Below are 20,809 nucleotides of genomic sequence, written 5' to 3' on the forward strand. Positions count from 1 at the left end.
TTTGAGACATCTTTAAACTTTTTTTTAACCTCAGCCTCCTAGGAACCAACTTTGCATTGATCCTTATTAAAGAAATTATTCCTTTAGTAAGGAAGGCTTGTATCTACATTTGACATACAGGGAAACTGAGGCCCAAGGAGCCAAGCGGTCTGAGGTCACACAGCAGGGAAGCACCAAACCCCTCACTGCCCAGTCCTTCACCAACTGCAGCAGATATCCTGCCGTTTGGTAATTGCCTGTTTGCCACCCCGATGTTCAGTAATTGTCTGAAAGCTCCCTGAGGCTCCGGGCTGTGTCTTGTTCATCTGCTGGATCGCAGCACCTGGTCTCTGATAAAAAATAACCCAGTTGCTGTTGAGTCAGTTTTGACTCATGGCGATCCCATAGGTGTCAGAGTAGAATTGTGCTCCATAGGGTTTTCAAGGGATGATTTTTTGGAAGTAGATTACCAGGCCTTTCTTCCGAGATGCCTCTGGGTGGGCTTGAACCTCCAACCTTTTGGTTAGCAGCTGAGCACATTAACCACTTGCATCACCCAGGAACTCCCTGGCCCATGATAGGAAAAAAAAAAATTAAAGTAAAAAACCAAACCCGTTGCCCTTAAGTGAATTTCAACTCACGACAACCCCATGTATGACAGAGTAGAACTGCTCCATAGGTTTTCTTGGCTGTAATCTCTACAGAGCTAGGAGCCCTGGTGGTGCAAGGGTTAAGCACTTGGCTGCTAACTGAAAAGTTGGTGGTTGAAACTCACCCAGCAGCTCCACGGGAGAAAGGTCTGGCAATCGGCTCCCTTAAAGACTGCAGCCTAGAAAACCCTATGGGGCAGTTTTACTCTGTCACATGGGGTCACTACGAGTCAAAATGGAGGCAGATTGCCAGACCTTTCTTCCTCGGTGCTGCCGGATAGGTTTGAACCGCCAACCTTTAGTAGAGGAGTGCCAAACTTTTGCACCACCCAGGGACTTTGGTTCATGATAAACCAAAAAAACCAAACCTACTGCCATCAAGTTGATTCTGACTCATAGCGACCCCATAGGGTTTCCAAGGCTGTAAATCTCTAGGGAAGCTGACTACCACATCCTTCTCCCAAGGAGCTGCTCGTTGTTTTGAACCACCAACCTTTTGGTTAGCAGTCAATTCCTTTAACCACTTTGCCACCAGGGCTCCTTTGGCCCATGATAGACACTCAATAAATACTGGTGGAGGGACAGGGCCTTGTACCCTAGAGGGCAATGCCTTCAGTGTGTTATGCCCAGCGATGCTTGGGCGAGGCAGTACAGGAGGTCAGTTCTCAGCTGAACAACTTTAGAAGAACAACTGGACCCCAGAAGAAAGCCATTCATGTGGTATAAAATCCCCAACCACCCATCTAGGACTCAGTCAGGTCTGTGTTAGCCACACCCTCTGCAGAGCCCAGGCCAGTCCAGCTGGGGGCGCCACTTCCTCCAGCTCTCTCACTCAGGGTCTCAAAGGCCTGGTGTGGGGCCGGTGAGAGGGGGTGGTGAGGAGAGGGTGAGTCAGCTGTGAAGGTATTTCTCCAGCAGCTGCTTCTCAGGAGATAAGGGTTTGCCAAGCCTCTTCCCGGGGCCTTGGAGAGGAGAGACGTTTCCTCCAGTCTGGGCTGCGGTCCCTGAAGGCCTCTGCTCCAGGCAGATGAAACAGGTCCTCCTCAGAGACCCCTTTTGGGGTGCCCACCAGAACCTGTTGAGCGAGCTCAGTTGGCCCCCTTCGTGAGCACCCCACACCCCACCTGCTGCAAACAGCAGCCAAAGCCCAGCAGGACTGAGCTTTCAGAGGTGCCGGAGCCAAGTGGAAGGGGAGGGCGGCCAAGGGGCAGGCAAGGTGGGGGTGGAGGACACCAGGAGCTCTGGTCCTTCTCGCTAAGGGCTTCCTGTATGCTGGGCAGACCTCTGGGGGCAGCGGTGGACATGTCCCCTCCCCTCCCGGCCTGTGAGACTACTGCAGACGGGATTCCGCCTAGAGAGATTTGTGGCCCCCATTTCCCTCTGGAAGGAGTCCCAGCGTGGTGCAGTTAATACGCTAAGCTGCTCACCAAAAAGTTGGAGGTTCAAGTCCACCCAAAGGCACCTTGGAAGAAAGGCCTGGCAATCTACTTCCAAAAAATCATCTATTGAAAACCCTGTGGAGCACAGTTCTATTCTGACATCCATGGGGTCGCCACTCATAGGAGTTGACTTGGGGGGGGTGACTGATTTTACATCCATCTGGTGCCCGGCCTATTAGGAGCTCAGTGACTGTTGGTTTATATCGTCAGTTTAGACAGATGGGACCTGAAAAATCCTTTGGTCCATGTCCCCCCTTACCTGATTTGCTATTGAGGAAGCAGAGGCCCAAATAACAAGGTCACACAGTGAGTTGGCGATGTTGTGGGAGGGGCTTCTCCACAGCTCTGGGGCGGCACAAGGGGTGTGGGTACCCTCTCCTTGTTGTCTTTCTCCCTCTGTACTCACCTTCTCGCCAACCCTGGGAAGCCCACAGTGGAGACCTCAGCTCCAGCCTCGCCCCTTGTCTCCCCTAACCATACCCCCCTTCACATACAAAAAGTTCAGGCTTCAGGCTATCCCATGGAAATTATTGCGGGGTGAGGGTGGTGTCAGGAGTCTACAAACTACATGGGGGTGGTGGGTCAACGTTCTGAGGGTTTAGGGTTCCACGGGGTTGAGGGTTCTATGGGGATGCCTTTCCAAGTAAAGGGGGTGGGAAGCCAGAGAAGGAAATATTATGATTTGTTTCCCTCCTCGTTAAAGACTTTTTCCTACAGTTGTGCCAACAAAAGCTCCTTCTCGGCAGCCACGCAGAGCCGGCGCCGGCTCCATTGCTTGGAGGAGAGTTCCAGGGCTCCCCCGCTCGCAGACTCGCGCACCCCTCCTCTCGGCTGCACCTCCGGCCGGAGCCAGGCCTCAGTAGCCCGCCCCTGGAATTTCTAAGATGCCAAGTCCTGTCTGCCCAGCGCGGCCCACAAAAGGTTAACGTCGACGCGCGTGGAGCCGCCCCTCGCCGGAATCCCGCTTTCTCATTGGTGGGAGCCGTAGAGCTCCTGGCCAATGAGAGGAAGCTGCGAGAAGCCTACAGCCGCAGAGGGGAAGGGAGCGGAGGAGCGCAGGGCTAACGCGGAAGGGGTCCCGGGGCTCGCTGACAGCCCGGGCGTCTAGGGGGGAGGGTGTTCAGGTCCGGCCTCAGCGTCCCCTTCTGTGTCTGGGGCAGCGTAGAGGCAGAAATGGCCCCTTTGAGGTTCCGGCTGGGCCCGGCAGTCCCTCGGTGTCCTAAGGCCCCGACCCCCGCGCCCGGAGTTGGGGAAGTGGAGAGGGAGGGTCTCCTCTGGCGTCCCGGCCGCGAGGAGCGGGCCGGGCCCCAGTTCTTAATTTCCTGTCCGGTTCTTCCAGCTGAGCCTTTTCCACCCCTCCTTGTGGAGCTACCAGGGGTGCACTGGTGGAGCAGCGGCTTTGGGTTCTGTTTCTGGGTGGGAGGCACCTCGGGAGCGATAACAGGACCTGTCAGGTTCCCTTCCGTCCCCCTCCCCTAGCCCCTCCACTGGGGTCACTGCAGAGAGAGGGTGAAGCTCAGGTGGCTCCGCTGTCTATGGGGGGGGCTGTGGGAAAAGGGGCTCCCCAGACCCCGGCACGCTCCCTTCCACAGGCCCCCATCCCCTCGGCGCCTGCACCCCCTCCCACAGACCCCCAGCCCCTCGGGGCCTGCACCCGCATCCCAGGCTTCTGCCCTCCCCCGGCCCAGGCTGATTCAGTCTGTGTTTGGGGAAAGGAGGGAGGAGACCGGAGTGGGTCCAGACTGAGATGTGGGATGGGGGGGGGGAGGGGGGAGGGGGAGGATACTGAGCCCGGACATTCCTTCCGACGCTCTTGGGAGAGAAGGGAGGAGAGTCCTCTCACATTTCCCCCTTCTCCTCCCCCGCAGCTGGGCCCTCACACCCCTCCCCCCAACACTGACCCATACATTCCGGAATGTTTACTTGCCTCGTGGTCACTAGAAAATTGCCCCCATTTCAAGCTGAGGGGCCACCAGCCTGAGTCACTGCTGTGCCCAGAGTGGGGGAGCGGACCAAGGGAGGGCAAGGAGGCACTGAGGGGAGGTGAGGTGGCCCCCTGGGCCCCCAGTTTTCAGACAGATCCTCTCTGTTCTTAAGCATCATCATCCAGGCATTGGGGACCCAGGACTCCCCTTCCCAGAGCTAGACTCAAAGGCTAGTCTGTGACAGGGAAAGGGCACTGAACTCAGACTCCAGAGACCCCGGTTCAAGGCCAAGCTCTGCTCTGAGCAGGTGGCATCTCCTCAATGGGCCTGATCCCCATCTGTTAAAGTCTGTGCTCCTATTGAGGCAGGGGCGACAGAGACAGGGTGAAGTGGGTCAGAAAGTGAGCTCTTTTCCTGTGCCCTGGCCTCTTTGGAGACTGGGAAGGGGTGACGCCAGCTCTCTGGGTCCCTGGAGCCAGCCCCTCCCTGGGCTTTCCTGGCAGGGCGTGGGGGGGGGGGGAGTAGGGAGAGCACAATGTTCCAACCTCTAACCTCACTCCCAGCCCCTGTTCCCCACAGGCCCATGGAAGGAGGCTGCTGAGGTTTCATATTTTCCCCCTACTGAACTACTCACCACAGAGCCCAAGTCCAAATAAACAGAAATCCTTCTGTGTGTATGTGTGTGTGTGTGTGTGCGTGCACGCAGGCACATGCTACAGGCATATGGACTAGGAGGTTCCTTCTTATATAGGAAAGCACCACCTCTCTGACACTACCTCAGCTACACACATTGACACATTCAGACAATTCCATATGCAGGTGCTACCACACGCAGACACATTCTCATAGCTCACATAGGCTGACAGGCACAAACTCAACAAGGACACACTCCTAAGATGTGATGAGACACAGATTCACAAGTGCACGCATACACGCAGTCATGTGCACACGCTTACACAAACACAAGCAACATCTTGCAGCATCGCAGAATGGAAAACTGACCTTATTGGGCCACCTGCCTGAGATGACTGAGTCATGTGACCTCCAGCTAGTGAGGCTGGGGAGTAGCAGGCTAGCCTTTGGGCTGGGAGAATGAGGGCTGGGACTGGAGGAGGGGGCAAAGGTGAAACTGAGCTTTTCTGTGCCAGTGCATGCCGAAGGAAGGGAGGGGGAAAGGAAAGGGCAGGCAGTACTTTCTGTGCGTGGGCTGCTCCTGTACAGAGCAGGGTCCTGTGGAGGGTGTGTATTCTCTGCAGCCCCCAGCCCTGCCTGCCTGGCCCTCCAGTTCTCCCCTCTGGCCGCACCACAGGGCCCTCAGGCAAGTGGAGAGCTGACCACTTGTAGGTTCCCAATCAGCCCCTGGCATCTTCTCACCAGGCGGCCTCTGTGCTGTGGCCCATCCCAGAAGCGGGCGCCAAGCACTGTCTGGGCAGGAGGAAGGGATGGTAGCGACTGCCGCTGCCCAGGACTAGGATTAGCTGTGATTGGCACCACCAAGGGCTCAGCAGCCCACAACCTGGCTGCTGGAGATGCTGGTCCCTAGGCAGTGGCTGGAGGATCTTATGGGGACAGCTCAGGACACCGGAGACCAACTGCCAGGGTTGGCCCTGAGGGCTCTGGAGAGTAAGAGCATCCAATCACATTCATTCAGTATTTACTGAGCACCTATGTTTGCCCAGCCCTGTGGATAGGGAGATAAACAAGGCTGAATTCCTGCCCTCAAAATGCTTCCTGTCTAGTGGGTGACCACTCCATTTATAAATGAAGGTTCAAGGCCTGAACTCTGATCCCTCTCCAGGGCATTCTCCATTGGCATCAAGAGAATCTTCTAAAATACAAATATGACCATGTTACTCTCCTGCTCAACATCCATTGATGACTCCCTACTGCCTTCAGGATAGAGTCCAAGTTCCTTAGTGTAGCTTGAAATGGCCCAGCCATACTGCTTCTGTGTCTTTACTGTGTCCAGCTCTCATCTGTATCCCCCAAACCTATCATGGGTCCAGGCACACAGTAGGTGCTCAGATGTTTGTTGAGTGACTGATTAAATGAGTGGGTAAATAAAAGAATGTATCAGTGAGCTGTTGGACTGAGGCCCTCTTCTTTGCAGCCGAGCCTCCAGGAATGACTGTCCTGAATTCTGCTCCAATGCCAGCCTGCTCCTGCTCCAGGCAGAATTTCCATTTGCTTGGATTCCTTCCCTTGGGTCCTCCCTAGTAGGGCTTGCTGTACCCATTCTCCAGGCTGTTCCTCCCCAGGGCCATTTCATTCTTAAACCTCAGCCAGATCAGGCATCTGGGGACCACAGCCCCCCACTGAGTGAGGGAGGAGCCCCAGACTCAGGCCAGCCCAAGGTATCAACAGAGCCTCACGGCCAGCCTGCTGGAGCTGTTCTCCCAGCCCCTGGCCAGCTGGAAAGCCCTTGGCTGGAGCCTACAGCCCAGCTCTGGCTGGAATTCCCTTGGCCACTTCCCTCTCCCTCTGTGCACTCAGCGCTCGGACTCTGGCTTCCTCAGCGGTCCAGGCCTGTCTGAGTAGTCCTCAGGTTTTATTTTTGGAAGGAGTCACATTCTCTCTCCTTATTTACTCTCTTCTTTTAGGGAAGGTGTGGGGCCCTTGGGCTCGGCTGGGGATTAGGCTGTAACTCCAGCCCCTGGAGCCTGGACCTCTCAGGGCTCCCAGGGGGTGGAGCCTCCGAAGACTCCTGGCCCAACAGATGCTCCAAAGCCAGCTGCCTCTGTCCTCCTTCCCCCACCCAGTGTGTGACTAATGCCTACCCCTGCCCTTCTTGAAGAGTCCCACAATGGCCAAAAAAAATCATGACAATTTTAGAGCCGAAAGGAATTTTGGCATCATTTGGTCCACCTCCTCTTATTTGCAGAGGCAATGTTGCTCAGTGGTTTCAAGCACGGAGGCAGACAGACCCGGTTCTAATCCTGGCTCTGCTACATACTGCCTGTGTAGCCTTAGACAATTTCCTTAACCTCTCTGAGCCTCAATATCAGTTATAAAATGGAGGTACTTATACCTACTTCACTGGGCTATTGTGAGGATTAAATGAGATAACATTTGTGAAGTGCTTTATACAGTGCAAGACACAAAGAAGGCTTTCATTAAATGTAGCTGTTCTTATTCCTGGAGCCCTGGTGGCACAGTGGCTAAGCATTCAGCTGCTAACCAAAAGGTCGGCAGTTTGAATCCACCAGTTGCTCCTTGGAAACTCTATGGGGCAGTTCTGCTCTATCTTACAGGGTTGTTATGAGTTGGAATTGACTCGATGGCAATGGGTTTGGTTTTGGTTTTTTATTATTATTCTTAAGGAGCCCTGGTGGCACAAGAGTTACGTACTCTGCTGCTAACCAAAAAGTTGGTGGTTCAAAGCCAGCTAGTGGCACCAAGGGAGAAAGACCTGGCGATATGCTCCCATAAAGATTGCAGCCTAGGAAACCCTATGAGGCAGTTCTACTCTGTCCTACAGGGTCACTATGAACCCAGCAACAATACCATTATTCTTGGAATCCCTGGGTGGTGAGAGTGTCTATGCCATGATATGGCGCATAGTAAGAGCCCAGGAACTATTAGCTATTATTACCCGTAGGAGTCCCTGGGTGGTGCATGCAGTTAAAGCACTCAGCTGCTAACCAAAAGGACGGAGGTTCAAGTCCACCCAGAGGTGCCTTGAAAAAAGTCCTGGCGATCTACTTCTGAAAACCTAGTCCTAATCTAACACACATGGGGTCACCATGAGTCAGAATCGGCTCATAGCAACTGGTTATTATGATTATTACAGATGAGTGACACTCTGGCCCAGGGAAGGGAGCAGACTTTCCCAGGATCACACAGCTCAAGTCAAGCAGCCATTTCTAGAGCCCCTTTTCTGTCTCTATCGCCCTTCCAACTTAAATTGAGGTGAAAGAGTTGTGCAGGGAAAGGTCTAGCACCAACCCAAAGGAAGAATCTTCTTGAGTTGGGTGGGCAAAGCTATGGGTCTTCCAAGTCTGCCTCCCCCCTCCATGTGAATCCCACCTCTGGGGAAGTGACCCTTTTCTCCACTGCCCTAGGGGCCTGCTTCCTGCTTGCTCACTGAGGGCAAGGGGTCTGGAGAGGAGAACCCAGCACTGAGCCCCAAGGTAGACCCCAGGTCAGTGGGACCCCGAGGAGGGGGGGGATGCTGCATCCTGACATCACAGAGTGCAGAAGCCGGAGCCACAGCCCTGCAGGCCAGCTGGGGCCCTTCCAGCCTGTCCAGATGTCTCAGGAATGTGCTGAGCTGGGAACTACCTCGCTCCTTCCCTCCCCCAACCCCTCATCTCCTCATGCTTGCTCAAGCTTGGCCTCCACCCGGCCCCTACTGCCCTTCCTCTTCCATCTCTCCCTGGGAGGGCCTGTCCACTACCCCTCTGGGCCTGGCTCCTTCTCAGTCCTCTGAAGGGGTTGCTGAAGGCAAGAAGCCCTTCCCCTTCTACAGACCCCCTGGGCTGACCATGCAGAGTAGGGGGAGATGGGAGCATGTGCTAACTGGGAGGGGAAAGCTCTGGGCAAATAGTGCCTGCCAGATCCCAAATGTGGAACTGATTTGCATCCCTGGAAGGGAGAGAGGTGAAGGCTTTGGGGCGGCTGAGGGCAGGGCTGGGCCTCCTCTCTGGGGAGGGACAGCCCTGGGGGATGGCTGATGTGGGGGCTGTGGACATCCTGTCCCAGCTGATGGGTGGGAGGGCCAGGGAGGTATGATGCCAGGCTGGGTTGGGCTGGGCTTGGGAGGGCTCGGATCCCTTGAGGTCCTGGGGCTCAACAGGGACATGGTTTGCCTGATAGTGGAGGATCCTGAGCTATAGGATGGGTTAAGGGAACTCTGTTAGGGTCCTGGGGTTGGGCCAAGGGGCTGGCATGGTTCAGCTTGGAACTCCCTGCTTTGGCCACCTAGCCCCAAAGAGGGACAGCCTGGCCCCAAGTGCTGGGGCAGAGTGAGCCAGAAGGGAACCGGTGTTCCTGCCCAGCTTGAGAGTCACATCAGGGCATAGGGTGGAGGGCAGAAGAGAGAAGGGGCCTGGGGCCAGCTGCTGCCTTGAGTTGCCCTAGGCTCAGGGAGATTCCACAATTCTGTCTCCCCTGTAGGTGCGGGTCCCTGATCATCTAGAAAGCTGACAGATGAAATCCCCTTAATGGACTCCAGACCTTCCAGCACTGAAACAGTTCAAAGGAGTTGGGGAACACCACCTTGAACAGCTCAGAACTAGCAATGGCTCACTCCTGCTGGCTGAACAAACTCCCAGCTCCTTAGCCTACATAGCATCCAAGGTCTGTCATAAACTGACTCCAACTGACCACTACACCTGAAGATCCCTCATCTTTTGCTTGCCTCCGGCATCATTGGACTGACCATTCCCAGCTCCCCAAACCTGCTATGAGTTCTGTTGCCCCAGGGCCTCTGCTTATTCCATTCCCTATGCCTGGAATGGTCTTGTCCTTTATCTTCCGACTTTGACTGTCCTTTAAGGCCAAACTCAAATACCATTTCCTCCAGGAAGCTTTCCTAGATCACTAGCCCCTCTCCCTCTCTGAACTACCACAGCACTTACAGGCTGTTAGGTTATTGGTTAACAGTATACCTTGAACTCCAATTACGCACAGTAGGGCTCCTTGCTAAACTCTAACCTCCTTGAGGGCAGGATCTAGGATGTATTTTATCCTTGAAATCTTTGCAGGGCCTCACACAGGACCCAGCCTATAGTATGCTTAATAGTAATGATAATAATAATAATAGCTAATATGCATGTGCCAGGTACTGTTCTAGATCCTTACATGCAGTATCTCATTTAAACTTCAGAAGATAAGGTAGGAACTATTGTTGTTGTTACCTGCCTTCAAGTCAGGCCCTGGACTCCTGGAACCCCACACACAACGGAATGAAATGCTGCCTGGTCCCGCGCCATCCCCGTGATCGGTTGCAGATCAGACCATTGTGATCCACAGCGTTTTTACTGGCTGATTTTCAGAGTTGGTAGATTGCCAAACCTTTCTTCCTAGTCTGTCTTGGTCTGGAAGCTCTGCTGAAAACTGTTTAGCATCGTAGCAACATGGAAGCCTCCACATGAGGGTGGCTACTGCACAAAGGTCCATTGGCAGGGAATCAAACCTGGATCTTCCTCATGGAAGGAAAGAATTCTACCACTGAACCAAGCTTATTTTATGGATAAGGAAGCTGAGGCACAGAGAAATTAAGTAGTTTGTGTAAGCTCACTCAGTTAGCCAGCGGTTGAGCCGAGATTTGAACCTAAGGACTCTGATTGCAGAGTTACTGCTCTTAGGCTCCCACAACACCACTGGTTGTTGAAGGAATGACTGACTTCCTGCTGTCCCACCCTAGCACCAAGTATAGGGCCAGAAACAAAGAAAACATGAGCCCCCAGCCCATGCCCTGGGTCCACACCGGGGGCCCTGGTTTTGTTCCTTCCATGGGCATCCCTCTCCTGATGCCCAGAAAAACAGAGCCCTGAGAAGGGGCCTTGAGCCTTTTGGATTTACTCAAAGAAAAGAACCTTCCAGCTGCAGAGAGGTCGGACAGATGGGAAAACAAAATCCCTGTGGTCAGGGAGTAGCACAGGCATGGAGAAGGTGGGGTGTTCCTCCAAGGGCTGTCCAACGGGGGACCTTCCTTTCAGACAGTGACAACAGCAATCAGGATAAAAACAGCAGCAGCAACTGTTGTTTAGAGAGAGTGTACTGTGTGCCAGGCAATGTGCTCGGCCCTATACTAGTTGCTACTGAGTCAATTCCAACTCATGGCGACACTACGTGGGCCAGAGAACTGTGTTCCATAAGGTTTTCAATGGCTGATTTTTTGGGAAGTAGATTGTTAGGCCTTACTTCCATGGCACCTCTGAGGGGGCTCAAACCTCCAACCTTTCAGTTAGCAGTCAAGCATGTTAGCCGTTTGCACCACCCAGGGGCTCCCAGGCCTATACAAATGTTGAATCCTCATAAGAACCTGGTGTTGTATGGTCATCCCTACTTTATGGATGAGGAAAATAAGAGGTCAAGGGACTCAAGATGACAAGTGGTGAGAGCCAGGGTTTGCTCTTGCTCCCGGGTCTATGAAGTGCTAGAGTCGACCATCCATGACTACACTGCCTCACCTCAGGTTGGCTCAGCTCCCCTGAGCTTGTCCAGGAATCTGCCATCTGATCTTCCTCCCTGCTGTCTGGTCAGGTGGGGCCTGGAAGTAGGCACAAGATCTCAGGACTTTTCCTGTTCAGAATCTGCCCAGAGTGGGGTAGCTCTCCTCTTCCCCAAACTCACGTGGCTCTCAGAGACCAAGGTGTCCAGAGCTGGGTCCATTTCTTAAGCAATGTAGTGAGTACCCAGGTGTCCATTTTACTATATAACTCGTATCTATGCATCATATAAAAAACATCATATATATCCTTTTATATGCATAATGTATTTCATAATAAAAAAGGCCATCATGGTTAAGTGAAAAGTAGATGTGGGATTTAGGTTAAGATTCATTACTTGAATAAGTAAATAAATAAATAAAACTCATTAAAAAAAAAAGGAAACCCTGCTGGCGTAGTGGTTAAGAGCTACGCCTGCTAACCAAACGGTCGGCAGTTCGAATTCACCAGGTGCTCCTTGGAAACTCTATGGGGCAGTTCTACTCTGTCCTCTAGGGTCGCTATGAGTCAGAACTGATTTGATGGCAATGGGTTTTTTTGTTTTCTTTTTTAAAGGGCCATCAAAGTGGAAGTGTCTTTTTTTCCTCTATCCATTCATCCACCCACTCATGATCCATCATCCTCTCTCCATTGGACCCTTCCTTCTACCCATCTTTCCATCCACCCACCCATTCATCTTCTATCACCTCCTTTCCACTCCTTCCTTCCTCGCTTCCACCTTTCCTCCTTCCCGCCTTCCCTCCACCCCTTCCTTCTTTTCTTTCATCTGTCCATCCAGCCAATAAATAAAAATTTCCTGCGTGTTATATGAGTGAGTCACTATAACCAGATCTAGGGAATGGACAAAAACAACTGATTGACACTCCTTGCCCTCAAAGAACTTTCAGTCTAGTTCAGCAATGCTCAGAACGGAGAAGTGATTTGCTCAAGGTCACACAGCAAGTTAGGGTCAGGACATTCCAGGCCAAGAGAAGGGCCTGGGCAGAGGCTCAGGCCTAACTGACTCCGCAGCAAGCCCCTTCAATCATTGCCTTGAACTGCCTCCTAGTCTCCGTGAGGGCCCGAAGAGCCTGCTGACTCTCCACCGCTGCTCTTAGTTTTGTTATTCTTTTGGAAAGGAAGGTGGGGCCTGGCTGCTGCTGTCCAGCTGTGATGTTGGACCACACATCCCAGCCCAGATGTGTCAGCCTCTCTGGGATGGGTGAAATGGCTTCTGGGCCGAGAGCCAAGGGCCAAGGAAGCAGCAGTGAGGGTTCTATCCCCAGAGAGTTGGGGGAGGGGGCACACTGAACCGGCAGCAGGGAAGCCCGTTATTGTTCAAGCTCTCGAGATGTGTGCCCAGGCCATGGGGATGACATAGTGTGTCCAGGCCATGGGGACCAGGATCTTTGACATTCCAAGGAAACCAATACCTTGACGTGTTTTCTCTGTGAGTCAAGAGTTCCAGGCCATATCCTGCCCCTCTACTTCTTCTGAACCAGACACTCCCACCCCCACTTTTCCCTGAATTTTGGTCAAGGGTCAAGAAGCTTCCACTTGTTCTGGCTTCCCCTAGTCTGCTCAAGGGGGTTACGTGGTGTTCCAGCCAGAGCAATGCTCATGGTCTTGACTTAACTCCACCCAAATCTTCGTCCTCCATCCTGCCCCCTGGAGCGGACAGAATTCCAGAAGAACAGCCTGTTCTCTAGCATCTGGAGCTAGTTTCTTGAGGGAGATTCAGGGGCAAGCCAGGTCCCCAAGAGGGATGCTCTGGGAGGACATCTGTACCAGGGCTTACGGGAGGCACCCATATAGGGAGCAGAGGACACAAAGGGGGGGTGCTCTTTATCCTCCCCTCTCCTGGAACAGCAGTCAGCCTAGGCCAGGCACAAACAGACCCTCCTGGGTCCCAGGAGCTGCAGAGAGCAAAGTCCAAGTCCCCAGGCAGGTGGGGGAGCAACATCCCAGATGAGGATGAGGAAAGGGTGTGGGGTAGGGTGTTGGGGCCTCTCCTCTCACAGCTTGGGCAATGTGCTGTCCTGGGCGAGGAGTTGTCTCTGCCCAAAGCTCTAGACATCCACAGATACCCAAAGGATAGGAGTGGGTGAGGGTGAGGGCAGGGCCTCTTCTGATACCCAAGATCCCAAATTTTCCTTGCCCTGACTTTGAAATCAGAGCAAGAGCCGGAGAGAAGATTGTTCCCTCCCCTCCTTGAAGGACTGCCTGGCCCTTAAACAGAAAGTGAAGGTGCTCCCTCCTCTCTAAGTCTCAGCCCCAGTCCTGCCTACTGAAATGCCTTCCAGGAACTCCCTTGCCAATGTTGTTTTTAGCTCCCATCATGTTGGCCCCTTATTCATGGTGACCCCATGTTGGAGGTCAGACCATTGTGACCCAAGGGGTTTTTTTCATTGGCTAATTTTCAAAAGTAGATTGCCAGGCCTTTTTTCCTAGTCCACGTTAGTCTAGAAACTCTGCTGAAATGTGTTCGGCATCACAGAACCACGCAAGCCACCACCGACAGATAGGTAGTGGCTGCACGTGAGATGCACTGGCTGGGAACTGAACTGTATCTCCTCATGGAAGCGGAGAATTCTACCACTGAACCACCAACTGTCTCCCCGCTCCTTGCCAATAGGGATGAGGAAACTTGGGGAGGGAGAATGTGGAGTCATCTCCCCTGGGAAACCTACCCTGATCTCCTGCTTGAGGTCAGCTTCCGCTCCATGACGGCACCCATCGCGGTGCTGACACTGTCTCTTTGCTGCCTCCCTCCTTTGGCTGTGAGTGCCTGGAGGCAGGCTGTGTCTTCTTCATCTGGGTAAGCCTGGCACCAGCACAGGTGCTCCTTTAGGGCCCAGTTGTTGAAGGAATGGATGTTTGCCTTAAAGCAAGTGAATCTCCGGCTGGTCCCGGGAATCCAGAGGGACCTCACAGCAGACGGGGGTGCAGACCCAATTTTTGTGGAGCCTAGCACCCCCACCACCCTCAGGGCTGGCCAGGCTAGGACCCTGAAACCCTGGAGCATCTACTGGAATTATCAGTACATGTCTTGAACGCTCAGGTCTGACTATTTTAACAATCTCCTCTTCCCTTCCAGGGATTGGCCCGATCTAAAGTAATTTTCTCCACAAATACAGTAAGCCCTTGAAATAGAGCAAAGTTTCCTACAATGTGACTGGCACTTAGCTTCCATTCTATGCTCAGGCCCAATCTCAAAAGTGGGCACAACTCTTGTCTCTGTGGGGTTGGTAAAGAAGTGACCGCTTGGAGTTCACTTAGATCTTTCTCTGTTGGGTCTGCTGCATGCAGCAAGGTGTCGTGGTCTATATTTTGTGTTTGTGTGTGTGTGAGTGTGTGACAGTACAGACTAACTAAAAAATATTGTTTTTCTTTAATTCTGCGATAACATAACTCCACATCTTATGTGATTGGGAACTTGGGACCTGGCTTATTGCATTATGGTGGGGTTTACTATATTGAGCACCTATTTTATGTCAAGATACTGTGCTAGGCTTATGGCAATGAACAAGACTGACATGGCCTCAGTTCTTGTGGAACTTATTTTCTCATGGAGGAAACAGACAAAAAGCCAATAAAATGACTGTTAAGGATAAGGACAATGAAGGAAATAAAAGGCATTAAGAGAAAATAACAGAGGTCTCACTTTTGGTAGTCATGGAAGATTCTCTGAAGTGACATTTGAGCTGAGAATAGAAGGGTGAGATGCAGAGAACTGGAGGGAAAGCATGCTACATGGAAGGAAGGAGTAGCAAATGCAAAGGCCCTGAGGCAGGACTAGGAAAGGCTTGCTTTAATGCTAGGTGACTGTGGATCCAGAAGTCCCAGGGCAATCCAAAGAAGTGGAAAACTGGAGAAGGTGGAAGCCCTAGAGCCAGTACTCAAGGGTGAGGCCTGAGCCACCAGTTCAAATTCCCTGTGGGTCAGCCAGCTCCCGACTGTCCTAGACCACTGGCTGTAGGGGCCTGTACAGCAGGGTGGGGATGGCTCAAGCAATGATAACTCACTGGAAAGCGTGGCGAGTCCTTCCTGAATCACAGGACCAGCATGGGCTGCAGGGCTCTGATGGCTGGGAAGTGGGTGAGCTTGAGCATGTGTCTCCATCTTCCTTAAAATTATGGGGTCTAGGCCCTTTTTCATTCATTTATTCATTCACCAATGATTGGTCAAGACCTACTTTTTTGTACCAGGCACCACTGTCCTAGGTACTGGGAATACAGTAGTGAATAAGACAGAAAAAGTCCTTGCCCTCATGGAGCTTGTATTTCAGTGGAGGAAAAAAAACAAAAAACAAAAAAACCCCACCTGAACCAAACTCAATATTTTCGTGGAGGGGTAGGGGCCCGGGGAGGTCTACCTTCCTGAGCAGAAGCCATGAGATTTGGACCTGGGTGGTACAAATGGTTAATGCACTTGACTGCTAACCAAAAGGTTGGAGGTTCAAGTCCACCCAGAGGTGCCTCGGAACAAAGGCCTGGTGATCCACTTCCAAAAAATCAGCCATTGAAAACCTTGTGGAGCACAGCTGTATTTGACGGACGTGGGGTTGTCACGAGTTGGCGCCAGCTCAATGGGAACTTTTTTTTTTGTTTGTTATTTTGTAGTGGATACTACTCTGAGACCAGGGTACCCTGGCCCTTCTACCCTCTTCCCTGTGGGTGAGAATTTAAAGAGAAACACATATATGTGTCTCCCCTTTCAAAGGCTGCTAAAGGCCCACACACAGACAGAGGAACACCCAAACACACATACTTCTCTAATCTCCTGAAATTCCCCAAAGCCAGGGATGGGGGTTGGCGGAGGGGGGTTTTCTGCTTCTCTAATTAGCTGGAATCGACTCCCAGACTCCAAGGGCAACAGGTTTGGTTTTTGTTCAGAATTAGCTCAGGGGAAGCTGGGCTGGGGGCCTAGGGAGCAGGGATCAGGCTTAGACCACTCACCTCCTTTCCCTGGGCTGGTCCCTGGGTCCCTGTCATCCCACACCTGGCCTCCCAGCTGCTGGGAGGTGGATGAGTGTTCTGGGCAAACATCCTTACAGCTTCCTGCTGCTCCCCTCTGAGACAACAAACTGCTCTTCCTCGTCGTCCTCCTCCTCCTCCTCCCCACACCTCCCAGCTGGGGCTTCTCTGGGATCCAAAGCTATTTATTTCCCACCAGAGTCACCCCCCCTCCCGCCACCCCTCAGCCTCCTGAGCCAGAGGAAGGAGGCAAGAGACACACAGACCTAGTTTCTCATCAGAGACATGACCCGTTCTCCCTTTGGCCCTATATTCCAGCTCTCTGAGCACTGAAAAAGGGCTGAAGGATCACAGGGTACAATAGAAGAGGGCTCTAGAGCAGGCCTGGGTAGTGTAGATGGTTCATGTGCTTGGCTGCTAACCAAAAGGTGGAAGGTTCAAGTCTACCCAGAAGTGATTCGGAAGAAGGACCTGATGATCCACTTCCAGAAAAATTAAAAAAAAAAAATTAGCCACTGTTAAACCCTATGGAGCTCACTTCTACCCTGACACATACAGGGTCACCATGAGCTGGAGTTGTGTAGATGGCAACTGGTTTTTATTTTCCCCTAGGACAGCCATATCAAGGTCTTTGGGAGAGTGAGGTGGGAGAAGAAGCCCCCACGTCTGGCAAGAAGGGCAGGAAGAGTAGCCTCTTCTGAGGGGTGTTTCTGAGACTCACATAAACAGGATTTTAACAGCATGAAGGTATCTTCATGAAGGTATCTCACAGGAGAACAAACCCATCAAACACACTTGACGTGACTTTGCATACAATGTCTCCTGCCCCTATCCCTGGGAATACCTTTTTACATAGTCATATTCGAGGTATGGGGCCCTGGTGGTGCGGTGGTTAAGTGTTTGGCTGCTAACCAAAAGGTTGGGAGTTTGAATCCACCAGCCACTCCTTGGAAGCCCTGTGGGGCACTTCTACCCTGTCCTATAGAGTCGCTATAAGTTGGAATTGACTCCACAGCCATGGGTTTGGGGTTTTTTTTTTTTTTTTTTTTGGTTTGTATTCGAAGTGAAGGTACATTTTGATTTTTTGCTTTTTGCAGAGAGCAACAAAGCACACATGTTTTCCACATGACTTTAGGGCCTTTATCTGGATTTTTAAGAAAGATAGGGAATACCCTGTTCTCCAACTTCCAGACTGAGAAGCACAGACTCCATCCCTTCCCAACTCCTTAGGCCTGGAAATATTCTTCTATCATCAGGCAGAATAAAGAAGGAGCTGGGAGTGGGGTTGGTATGGGATCCCAGCTGGAAGGGACCTTAGACATTGAAATGGAAGCCCTATTTCCAGGATGCTAAATGGGCTGCATGTCCCTTCCAGAAAAGGGAAGGCAAGTGACTTGCTCACACAGCAACTTCTAGCTGAGTACCTCTTACCACCGAGCCAAACCAAACTCATTGCCACTGAGTTGATTCTGACTCATAGCGACCCTATAGGACAGAGTAGAACTGCCCCACAGGGTTTCCAAGGCTGTCATCTTTTATGGAAGCAGGCTGCCACATCTTTCTCCAGCAGAACAGCTAGTGGGTTCAAAGTGTCGACCTTTTGATTAGCAGCCGAGTGCTTAACCACTGAGCCACTAGAGCTCCTTCTCATCCAGTCTCTGGGATGAGTTAGTGATTACGGACTCTTACATGCCAGGCATTGTGCTAAGTCCTTTACATTCATTTTCTCACCAAGTCTCTACCACAACACTGTGGTGAAGCTTCTAAGAGCCCCCCACTTTTCAGATGAGGAAATTAATGCCCCGAGGAAGAAGAGCCACTTGTCTGCATTGGCCTGGCTGGACCAATCTCCAGATTTTCAGCCCAGGGTTTTCTCTGTCTCCCCTCAGATGCCCCTTCTTCTCCCTCTATCTCGCCTAGCCTTGCAGGTTCTAGGCACAGGAGGCTCCCCAGCAGGGCTTCTCCTCACCACAGCCCCAGTGCTGGACACCACTGCCTGATTTCCTGCGCCGGACCGAGGCCCAAATGAGCAGCTGGGGACGCAGGGCTGAATGGAGCTGAAGGAAGAGGTGCAGGCTGCAGAGTTCATTCAGAAGAAAGTCCAACTCAGAGCTGCAGAGGGCTGGGGGAAGATCACCAGGGGCCTATCCTGGTTCCATGGCCCTCCTTGGCTGCCAGGATCCCAGCGCCAACAAACCTTCTCCTTCTGACCAGTACCTCCTACCGACCCCAGGAGTGTGTGGACTCCCAGCACCTACTGGTTTATTCCTTGGATCTACGCCAGAACTGTTCTTAGAAAGACTTGATCCAACCTTTCTCCCATTTTACAGGCAAAGAAGCCGAAGGCCAGGGAGGCAGTGAGTGACCTGGCCCAAGCTCACAAGCAGAGTCAGCAGAGCCAGGACTAGAACCTAGGTCTCCCGCTGTCAGCGCCAGGTCTCTCCCTCCTCTGCTTTGACTGGGGCAAGGGGCCTTTCTCAGGGAGCAGGGTGACCAAGATTTGCTGGCTAATGGAGATGGGGGAGACCTCACACCCTATCCTATGCCTTCCTGACTTAGGTTCTGTCTCTTGGCCTCAGTTTCTCCACCATTAGTCAAATGGCCTGTGACAGTTCTGGTGGAAGTCTAAGATGCCCAGGCCCAGGCTCTCCAACCCTATAAGTCTCTGTGGAATTGGTACTTGTCTGGCCCAGTTTATCTTATTCTGAGGAGGTAGAAGCCATCAGGGAGAGATCCCCAAGATGATTACTGAGGCTGTGTAGGGGGGTGGGAGTGGGGGACTGATGGTTCACAGAATAGGGGGCTCCCACCAGATTCCTCAAGCAGCTCTCATGTCATAGGGCAGCACCTTCCCTTCCCCAACCCAAATATTTCTCCTTTTACTGAGCCCATGGCCCTCCTCAGGGCCTTAGGGCTGAGCCTGAGAAGGAAGACAGGGAGGGAAGAAGAGAAAGAAAGAAGCCACATTTCCTTAGGGAGGGAGGCAACAGGGAGCAAGAGGAGAAAGACAAACCCAGAGATAGATACAGTCGTGAAGACACAGGGAGGGAGACAGAGACAGCAAGACATGAGGGGCAGGGACACAGAGCAGTGACCCAGAGACACAGATGGAGAGGGAGGCTTCCCCTCCCTGAGTGCCACCCTGTGCTACCCCGACCAGCTGGGCTCCTCCACGGGGGATCTCAGGCCCGACTCCCTGTGGGAAGCAGCCGCGGCTGCATCCCTAAGTTTCCGGGTCTGGCTCTGGCCTCCGGGGGCGCCGGGTCTCTGCCGCCCTCCCCACCCCCCGCGGGAGCCGGGTCTCTGGCCCTCTGAATGCTCCGCTGTGCGCCCCCCAGCGGAAAACCAGACGCTGAGCCACCGAGGTCCTAAAGGGGGCGCAGGAAAGGGCGCCGCCACTTTTCGTCCAGGCTGATTCCAGAAGCCCGGGGTGGGTGGAGGACGGCTAGATGAAGTGGTGGGGGGATGGTGTCTCAAGCTCCTATCCCAGGACTGAATAGCCCCGACGCCTCGACTTCCCTTTGCCCTAGAAGGCCAGGGCGAAAGTATCCACGGTCCGAGCCCCCGGAGGGACGCGCGCTGGGGCGAGCTCGGAGGCTCCGGTCCAAGATCGGTGTCTACGGAAGTGTCAAGGGACCCAGCTGCCAAATCTCAGCGCTCAGAGCACGTGTCCCTCCAGGAGATCCTATACCCTTGGGCCCTCCAGGGAACTCTCCCTCGCTCCTGCCCAGTAATGTGTATAGTGGGGTCCTTCCGAGGGGCCCAGGCGCGCCGCGAAGAGAGGTGCGGGGCGTCGGGAAGAGGACGCAGACCCCCCCTCCATCTTACCGCATTGTTGAGGAAATCAGACTCGTTTAGATCCCCCAAGTCCAGGAAGCTGTATCCGGGGAACAGCCTGTCGGCCGGGAAGGGCTCCAAGACGGCGTCCATCGCGGCGGGCTCCGGGGACCCCCTTCGGCCTGGCTCTCCTCACTCCAGGGCGGCTGCGCGCTCCGCTCCGAGCTGGCAGGAGGCCGGGGGGCAGGTCCGGGGTCAAGCCCCCGGGGAGGGGTAGTGGGAGGCAGGCGGCCCGGGCTGAGGGGCTCAGGGCGCGGGGCCTCAGGACAGCGGCTCCGAGCGTGTTGGGCTCAGGGGCCCCGGGCGCACCGTGGGCATCTAGCCGACTCCTCCTCCTCCTGCTCCTCCCGGGGCACAGCTGGCTTCCATGGGGAGCCCAGGGGTGGGGCTGAGGGCTTGGGGAGCCCCCTGGACAGGATGGGAGCCGGGGTAGGGAGCTAAGCGCTCCCCCGAGATTGGGTGGGCGCTGGGCGCTAGCGCTCTCTCCGCGTCTCCCTCCACAAGGCTTCTGTCACTTTCCCCCCCACTGTGAAACCGGGAACCCCGGGCTGGTTAGTTCAGCCGGCCAGGGCGCCACGCCCCCACATCAATATTCACAATAGCTTAATATTCATGAGAAGGGGGCAGGGTTTGAGGAAACATCACTCCTCTTTTAAAGAAACATCCGCAACCTGGTTTCCCTTGCCAATTTCTGTTCTCTGAATGCTCCAGGTAGGTAGGAGCTTGAAGCAAACGCGTCTTGGAGCCTATAACAATGTTCCTGGGGTCTCGACACCTTGTTTAGGCTTTGCCAACTATTCTCCCATAAGTTGATGAGGAAGTTGCTTTTTCCATTCTTCCAGCCTTATG

The 20,809-nt window shown here is 53.3% G+C and overlaps 1 protein-coding gene across 2 annotated transcripts in view; it reads right to left on the reverse strand.

The window, feature by feature from the left end:
• Nucleotides 1-20,492, reverse strand: part of CREB3L1 (cAMP responsive element binding protein 3 like 1) — a 42,847-nt gene extending 22,355 nt beyond the window's left edge. The window contains exon 1 of one of the 2 annotated variants that reach the window (XM_064288217.1): nucleotides 19,952-20,492. In XM_064288217.1, coding sequence (XP_064144287.1) covers nucleotides 19,952-20,053 — 102 coding nt within the window. In that variant the 5' untranslated portion in view covers nucleotides 20,054-20,492. The remainder of the gene's footprint in view (nucleotides 1-19,951) is intronic. The other variant, XM_064288216.1, reaches the window with a different exon arrangement.
• Nucleotides 20,493-20,809: the final 317 nt, after the last annotated feature.

The sequence above is a fragment of the Loxodonta africana genome, chromosome 7 (assembly GCF_030014295.1).
Source record: "Loxodonta africana isolate mLoxAfr1 chromosome 7, mLoxAfr1.hap2, whole genome shotgun sequence".
Lineage (NCBI taxonomy): Eukaryota > Metazoa > Chordata > Mammalia > Proboscidea > Elephantidae > Loxodonta > Loxodonta africana.